This window comes from Sinocyclocheilus rhinocerous, unplaced genomic scaffold (genome assembly GCF_001515625.1).
Source record: "Sinocyclocheilus rhinocerous isolate Xijiao unplaced genomic scaffold, SAMN03320098_v1.1 scaffold568, whole genome shotgun sequence".
In the NCBI taxonomy this organism is placed as follows: Eukaryota; Metazoa; Chordata; class Actinopteri; order Cypriniformes; family Cyprinidae; genus Sinocyclocheilus; species Sinocyclocheilus rhinocerous.
The window spans coordinates 1,730,150-1,739,581 of record NW_015652173.1 but is presented as its reverse complement, the minus strand read 5'-3'; the positions used below and the strand labels follow the sequence as shown (position 1 = coordinate 1,739,581).

At 37.8% G+C, this 9,432-nt stretch overlaps 1 protein-coding gene across 1 annotated transcript in view; it reads left to right on the top strand.

Annotated features, from left to right (window-relative positions):
• The window catches only part of LOC107714064 (sphingomyelin phosphodiesterase 3-like), a 27,369-nt gene that overhangs the window by 9,985 nt on the left and 7,952 nt on the right, over window positions 1-9,432 (top strand). The window contains exons 2-3 of the mRNA XM_016519769.1: window positions 1,871-1,946; window positions 7,417-7,629. Of these exons, the coding sequence (XP_016375255.1) occupies window positions 1,871-1,946; window positions 7,417-7,629 (289 nt within the window). The remainder of the gene's footprint in view (window positions 1-1,870; window positions 1,947-7,416; window positions 7,630-9,432) is intronic.

Below are 9,432 nucleotides of genomic sequence, written 5' to 3'. Positions count from 1 at the left end.
AGCACTGCACATTTTGTGTGTCTCCCTAATCAAACACACCTGATTCAACTCATTAGCTCATTAAAGAAACTCCAGGACCTGAAATGGGTGTCAGATAAGGGAGACATACAAAATGTGCAGTGTTGGGGGGCGCTCAGGACCAAGGTTGAGAAACACTGATGTAGAGCAACAATTATTTTTTTCAAGGCTGTGTGTTGAGTTATTTTGAGGGGACAGCAAATTTACTCTGTTAAACAAGCTGTACAATCACTACTTTACATTGTAGCAAAGTGTCATTTCTTCAGTGTTGTCACATGAAAAGATATAATAAAATATTTACAAAAATGTGAGGGGTGTACTCACTTCTGTGAGATACTGTATATGTATTTTGCCCATGAAATGTATACATGCATGTACACATCTAATTGTTGGTACTTGGTGCTACCACTACTTTAGAAATATTTTTTAAATATTTATTTTATTTTAACCTTTGACATCCATATAGACACATAAAAAATTTCCACCCATCTGATTTCCTGCCTTCTCTAATCTGTCAATGCAACACACACACACTTAGCCAAGCATGGATAAACGTTTGAAATATTCATACACAAGGACTATGGAACAGAGAAAGGCAATGAAGCTGAGTGAGGAAAAAGCAAACTATGAAATGAAAGAGTACTAGCCCTGTTTGATCCAATGCAGTGAGCTCATGGTAACCACATGGTCAGACTCTCATTAGTGTAATTAAATCTACAAATCAGCTCTAAAAAACAATGACATTTATTATCGCCGCTGCTGAAATGTAGAATTTGCACTTTGTGGAGGACTTCAGGATTTGGAAGGAGGTTGAGAAACTGTGTCCAACTGTACTGTAGCTCTCAGCACTTTGAATAGGAGTCCTTGCTGGGAATGAGCCAATGTAAGTCATTGAATGATTTACACTGAATGGGCTGTCTGGATTAAAAGAGGACAGAGTGATGCCAGAGCTGGAACTAGCACAATATACAAAGCCTACAGAATTTTAAAATTATAATTAAAAAGTAATAACACTGTTAAATTTAATCTTTATCAAATCTCAAAATCAACATCCATTGTTCATACTTTGCATTATAATGTTGTGAATTATTACTTAAGTTTTATATTATTTATGAATATTATAGATATTTATATCAATAATGAATTATATTAATATAATACATTATAATATATAATACATTATAGTAATATATATGTATATGGACTGAGCTTATGTGTGTATATAGCTATGTTTATTTTATTTTATAATTTTATTGGTATTAATATTTTATTGTACATGCTAATTTGACCTATTTTAACATTTAGATTTACTTTTGCTCTCATTTAATGTTGACCTACAGATAATAGCCATAAAATAACACTGTTAAATGTGAACGCACACATATACACAGATATATATGTATGTGTATATATATTTGCAGAGAGCTTATTACTTTGCAGCATTTTAGGCACATTAAATTTGCTCTCCACTTACTAATAAATTTGTCTTTTTGAAATATTCAGTCCGTCTGCTCACTAATGAGCCGATATAATGCATGAGCCAGAAAAGAAAAACAAGAAGAAATGGGGGAATTTGGTGCGGCTGGATAAAATGATAATATGTGCAGGTGTTTTGAAGGGCTCAGAGGTGTGCAAGCTCTCACTATTACCTTTTAAGACGGTCCCCAGACAAGCCACGGACAGATGAAAGGAATCTAGAGCGTATGACAGAAGAAGCTGACAGAGAAACAGTGCAACAGTGCTCAGGGGTCTTGACGGCACTTCATAACTGATTTTGCATTTATGTAACGCGTTTGATGTGGCAAAGTTCTCACTCTTCAATCTCTTTTGTCCTCCTGCTCTATTCTCTCAGGTGCAGGTGGGAAGCTCAGCTCAGGATCAGCGGGTTGTTGGATATATCGCTTGCACTCATCTGCATGCTATTGAAGGTGGGTGTCTATACACACACACAAATAGAGCAGACAGATTGATATCTCATATATAGTCTTATCTGAAACTAGGATATCATAGAGACTTAAATGGCCAGTTCACGCAAAAAATTTAATTCTGTCATCACTTACTCACCCTCATGTGTTCCAAACTAGTATGACTGTCTTTGTCCATACACTGGAAGTCAATGGTAACCAAAACTGGGGAGACAGACAACACAACAGCGCTTTCAGATTCAGATACTTTTATTTCAGTCTCATTGAGTTTAAAGTATCTATGCTTCCCTCAAATGCACATCGCAATTCACTTTAATTACACAGAACAAAATGATTATATATTATACATGGTTTTCTAAGCTCACTGTACATTACATAAATACACACATCCTGTGAGAGCTCTAATTTAATGGGCAAATAAATGTACAGCCATTTGCATTTGCACTCTGCATGGAAAATGTATAAGACCGCACTGTTGCATTTTTAATAACTTCTGAGGCTTATTTTGCTGTGTTTATATAAGCTGTTTGATCGGTTACATCAAGGAGCTGTAAAGACCGGGTACATTCACGGTGTGGATGAATCATGTTTGTGTTGGAGACTCAAGGTCTATAGAAGAGTCTCTTACAAAACAAAAACAAACACTCTCTGTTAGTCTTTGAACGTGTCTCTGACTGTATGTGATCTCTGAGGCATCTGTCATAGGAAATCAACATGTGCTGTTGGGAATAATTAAGTGAAGCATCTTCTCATAGGATAAGGACATGCAGTCTTATGAATAATTATGAGACAATGACACGTCATCAAAGTACTACAGTGATTTGCAAGTCAACTTGTGACATTAACATGATATCGATTTTAAACACGCAAGACGAAAATGGCGCAAAAGGCTCAAAATTAACTAGTTTTCTTCTACAATTAAAATGAATGGATGCTAACATTGTCTTCCATGATGTGCAACACAGACTGTTAAAATCGCTGTTAAAAGAGACTCTGTTAATATCTCAGAAAATATAGTTTGGTGTTTCATAATCCTTTGATGTTTATGAAGATTTTTACTGAAAAACAAGACTGACTGTAAGACAGGAGTAATATTGAGCATTTATTTACTTTTTATTGGAGGGAGTCTCTCCTTCATTCTCAAATTATTATTATTCATTATAATTATTAATATAATTATATAATAATGAATCATTATTAATTATTAATTACATTTATAGATTTAGCAGACAGTTTTATCCAAAGCTACTTAACAATGCTAATTTGTTAATTGCTATTATTGCATTTCTTTTATTTAAAATAATAATAAGAATTTGATGCAAGATGAAATCATTTATTTTATAGATAATAAAATATTAGTAGTAGTATTAATAATATTAATTATTATTATGCGTATTAATATTATAATAATATAATTGTTATGCTTATTAATAATTTTATTATATTTATTATTATGCTTTTTTGTTGATGATATGTGCCGTTATGAAGCTATTTTTCTAGTCAGGACCACAAGCTTGAGTGGCTTTTTCAGGTTTTATCCTGACACACACTCATAAACCCCCGGTGGTGTTGCTGTAGTCTGACTGGCGCGGTGATGTCGAGTGATCCTGACAGGTTTGTCCTGATCCTACTGCTCATTTGCCGTACATCTGAGTAGATTTCCACACAGAGCAGGGAAACAGTTGTGTGGATGTGAGCGTTCGTGTGCAACCCGTAAAAAACGCCTCTTCTTTGCTTTATCTCAGTATCTTGTGTCATGCACGCACGCCCGAATCACCACTTCACATGCAGGGCCTGTGACATCACTGCATGTTGACCCCTGTTCTCCGCTCCGATTAATCAACGTGTCCCGCTCGCCCACAGGGTCCCGGTTCCCATGACGACGGGCTCTCGCCGATCATTGCTATTCCGGGATCCACCTACGCCTCTGTGTGTCTGCCACCTGATCTAATTATAGAGCAGGGGCTATTTCAGGAGGATAAATTAAACATGAGGGAACAAGGCAAGAAACTGGGAAGAAGGCAAGAGAAACCTGATTATACTGGAGATGATGCTGGACAGGGACTTTCAGGGACAAGCGTGGTTCAGTTAATAGAGGAGGCAGCTTCGTCTCTGGATATTCTCAATCGCTTCTTTTCGCCCGTGACACTCTCTCTGTGTGTGTGTGTTACAGACTTTGACAGTGCAGAGGCGGATTTAAGTTATTCTCCTGACATACACACATGTATGTGAGGTTGTTCACTTGTCTTGGACATACTGAAATGTGGTTTCTTATGCAGTGTAGAGATTTCAGAGAGACTACATGAGACCTAGAGGGAAATTTTTTATAGCTAGTGTAGTTCGTTTGTCTCAAAATTAAAAATTTGATTGTCAGGCTGTCAGGATTATGGACCTGTTTAGTAGTTTAGTTTGTTCCTGGTGTTCCTTATATGGTCTTTTTCCTGTCCTCGTTTAGTTTAATTAGTCATTCAGTTCACCTGTTTTTGTTAATTATCCCTTGCATTTAAGTTCGAGTCTGTGCTGTCTGTCTTTGTCCGAGATTGTACGTCAACGAAGAAAGATGGCGGCAGGTAGAGCAGGTGTAGCTATAGCTCTCTTAATATATGGATTAGTTTTAACTTTCCTAAGACCGGTTAGCACCAATACATTTTTAAATCGTGTCAGATTTAATCGTCAACATCTTTATGGGAAATTACTTTCGAACAACATCGATATATCAACTCAACAAACGAAACAGGAACCACTTTAAATACACAGGACACGTCCACGCACCCCACAACATCCAACGGGGAGGGGGGGTGGGCGCTCTGGAGGCCGCTCAGGACAGACACAGGATGGCAGGCCTCCAGAGCGGTACCCGTTCCGGGCGACATGGTGGAGCAGGCAGACTAGGAAGCCACGGCGGAGCAGGCAGACTAGAAGGCCATGGCAGAGCAGGCAGACTAGGAAGCCATGGTGGAGCAGGCAGACTAGGAGGCCATGGCGGAGCAGGCAGTTCAGGAGGCCATTGCGGAGCAGGCAGTTCAGGAGGCCATGGCGGAGCAGACAGTTCAGGAGGCCATGGCGAAACAGGGAGCTCGGGGAGCCTTGGCGGAGCAGGCAGCTCAGTAGGCCATGGCTGGACGGCCTCCGTGGCTTTGGTCTCGCCACTCGGTCCGGCCACTACGGATGGACCCATACTACCCCCACCCCAAAAAAAAATCCTTGAGGAGAATATCGACTTTAGAGGCCCTCCGTAGGCCTAACTCGGGAACTGTGGCCCTCACTGGGCTTGACTTGGGGACTGGATCCCTCCTTGGGCTGGACATGGAACCTGGAGCCCTTTCTGTGCTAGACACGGGGATGGAACCTTCTCTGGGCTAAACTCGGGGACTGGAGCCCTCTCTGGGCTAAACTCGGGTTTGGTTAAAGGTGAACGGCGCAGCCGGCGGCCTTGACTGAGGAGCGACCGGCGGGCTTGGGAATGCTGCGGCTGACTGGCTTGTCTTCGGAGCGGCCGGTGGGCTTGGGAATGCCGCGGCCAGCGGGCTTGACATCGGCGTGGCCAGCGGGCTGGTTCTGGCTTGGGGCCCTGGTTCTGGCTCAGGGCCGAACGCTCTCCAGACACCGGAGGGTCCCTTCCCTCCAGCTTAGACCCGTGGTATCTGGGAGGTCCACGGGGCAATGGTAGTTGGCCCTGTGCCACAACAGAGAGTTGATGGTGGCGTCATCTAATGCTGTCGCAGCGGCGAGCCCGCAGAACTCCCTGGCATACTCGACGAAGGGGAGATCTCTACGGGCTAGGGCAATGATGCACGCCGCGATCTCCATAATTGCGGGGGGGGGGAAACGGAAAACAAAAACACTTTCAAAAACGAAAAAAACTCAGGGAGAAGAGGTGCCGCTCACTTAATGTTCTGGTGCGGTATTCTGTCACGGTGTGCCTACTGTGAGGAGCGAGGAACAAGGAGAAGAAAGCACGTGGGGGAGGAAAACACAAAACACGGAACACAGGACTGATGTTGTTACACAAGTTATAATTTTGCATTTTGTCACTTATAGACTACCATTTAAAAGTCTGGGGTCAGTAAAATTTGAGTAAATGTAATGCATTAAATTGATGAAAACTTGACTATAAAGACATTTACAGTACGGTCGCCGTGATTTTGCCAAGTAAGACATGTTCCTGGATCAACATCTTTTGTTGATCCTGGATCAACATTACTGTCCAAAAATATAGACTAAACCCAATCCCTACCCCTAAACCAAACCCTACCCATCATTCATTCCTAAAATCAGTGTGAAATGATAGCTGATTAACAAGGGTGTAGAAGCACCTAACCCTGATTGTAAGCTTAAAATAGACATTTCCTGAAAAGTTATCTCTCAATTCTGATTGGTTAATTGGAATGTTGTTCCAGGATCAACAAGGATGTTGATCCAGGAACATGTTGTACTTGGTCAAATCACGGTCACCTTTACAGTACAGTGTTACAAGGTTTCTATTTTAAATAAACACCATTTTGAATTTTCTATTCATCAAAGAATTTTTAAAAATGTTTCATGGTTTCCACAACAATATTAATCAGCACAATCAACTTTGATCATAACAATAAGTGTTTCTTGAGCAGCAAATCAACATATTAGAATGATTTCTGAAGGATCATGTGACAATGAAGACTGGAGTAATGATGCTGAAGATTCAGCTTTACATCACAGGAATAAATACATTTTAAAATATATAGAAAATAGAAAACAGTTCCTTTAAATTATAATAATATTTCACAATATTACTGTTTTTACTGTATTTTTAATAAAATAATGCAGCCCTGATGAGCATACAAGGCTTCTTTCAAAAACTTTTGAAACAGTGTATATTGCAAGTGAACCAAATTTTACATTATATAAAAATAATTGACTGTAGATTGGCCAATCAGAAACAAGTAATCAAGTAAACAGTAACTGTTTTGCAATTCCATTTGGTAGCACTAGTGGTGCATAAATTACACACTACATGTTTAAAAGATTTTTTAAAGGTTATTTTTTACCACCAGCAACACACATAATTCTAACTTCAGCAACCTTGAGAAATGCAATTAAATTGCGTTCTTTTTCTCTTGTCTCTCTCTTTCTCTTCTACACCTGCCCCTGCCAGCTCCACCAAAGCAGAGGGGAGATGTTACAGATGATCTCCTCTGTTCCTTTGCTTCACTGCTCTTTTGCACTCTTCCTGTCTCTGTTTTCCCACCCCGGCCTCATTAAATCGCTACATCTGCCATAACCGCCTCAGAACGAGTCGTGAAAATGTGATAAACTGGAGGCGCCTCAGTGCGACGCTATTTCATTATATTACACTGAAATCAAACGAGTTGTTTTGCACAATGCGCTCCGTGCGCGCTTTATTAAATAAAACCCCTCCATAAAATGAAATCCAGGGTTTTATTACATTTCAGTTCTTAGGTATTGTTTGTGTAAATCTGTCTTCCTCTCTCAGGTGATTCATCGGTGCGCTGCGAGCAGTTGGATATGCTGCTGGAGTGGGGAGCAGAGTTTAAGAGGCCCACCTCGGGTCCCACGGACGAGGAGAAGGTTCTGGAAGATCAGGTGGCCTTCGATGTCATCCTCGGAGACCTCAACTTTGACAACTGCTCCTCAGGTAACAGCATTTTCTCCTTACATTCTCCTTACAAAATTGATTATACTTTTAGCTACTAAAAATAAGTATATGTAACAGCTGGGTTTAACATATTTTGGCATGTTTTAACCCATTCCATGATATTTCCCCCACAAAATACTCTTAAAACATGGCTATTTATTAGAAAATTGCAGAAAAATCAATATTAGAAAAGACACTAATGTGTAAAAGAATATATATATTATCATTATTGTTGTTATTGTTATTGCTATTGTTATTATTATACAATTAAAAATTACAGAATGTGAGAAAAACTTGGCAGAAAATTTATTATTATTATTATCATCAACAAAATATAAATTATATTAATAAATGTGTATATATATATTTTTTCAATATATTTCCTATATTTTATTTATATTATACTCTATTTTATTATATTTTTAAAAAAATTATATTAAATATATTGTGTGTGTATATATAGCCATTTTATTTTACTGTATTATCTTTTACAATATTATATATTATACAATATTTTATTTATTAAAATATTTGTAATACAAAAATTACAAATTTGAAAAAGAAACTTGACAAAAGATTTATTATTATTATTATTATTATTATTAACATAATAATTAGCATTTTATATAACAACGGCACAGTTACAATACTAATATTTATGATTGTTGTTGTTTTTTTTCCTTTGCTTTTTAAACGTTAAACTGAGCTTTTATTTTGCCAGTAAACTCTTTTTGAAATGCTTCTCTTTTGTTTACAAATTATTCTCATTACAAACTTGTGAAGATGATTGACACATTTTCAGCGGCACATTATAAATGCGATTCAATAACTGTGATAAACCGTATTGCATGCTTCGGTGTTGTAAGAATTGATAAAAAAGCCGAGGAACATGGTTTAATATACTTGCCAGCGTTGTTTTTTAAATGCATTATCTGGCATTTGTCAAGTGATAATGTTGGGCACTATATGCTGCATATATATATCTATATGCATTATAGTCAGCTGTTTGTGTTATGATTGCCCCACTGTATATATATATATATATATATGTTATTAAATAGTTTATTATTGTATTAAAATATTGGATTTTTTTATTAAATATTTAATATTTAAATTAAATAATAATTAAATAAATAATTTAAATATTTAAATAATATTTAAAGATTTCATTATGCCCTTTTTTAACCTTTTACACACACAAAGAAGATCTTTTATAACATGGTAACAGGCTTTTTTCTGAAGTGTCTCGATTTCTGTGAGATTTTAAAATTGCTTCCATGTCAGAGCTAAATTAGATGTCACACGGCTGTGCTCTCCACGGCCACACACAGATGGTGCACTAGATGAGCTGGCAGGAGACCACGGGAGAGAAGTTCTTGCCCAGCCTCACTTCTGAAATAGATCTACCGGAGTGCAGGCCTTTAATGATACTTCTGATTTTAGTGGCCAGCATTTGTGGGCGTGTTCCACTTCTCTTTTATAGCACACCCTGTTTTTTTCTCTCCTCTGAGGTTCAAGGCCTGGTGAGGGTATGAAGATTTACACTGTGAATAGATGGAAAGATAACAATTTTGTTACTAACCTCTAGAACAGGGGTACTCAACCATATTTAGTCCATGACCCAACTTTTTTTTTTTGGTTCCACAATTCTTGCATCCCATACTACTCACATTTTAGATTTCAAGTATACCATGGTGTTCTTTTGTATGTATTTTTTTAATATATTAATTATATGATTAAATAAATGTAATTTACTTTATATTATATACTTTACAAAAAAAGTAGATGTGTTGTTTTGATATATATATATATCAAAGTCAAAGTCTGCTTTATTGAAAGTCAAAGTCAAAGTCT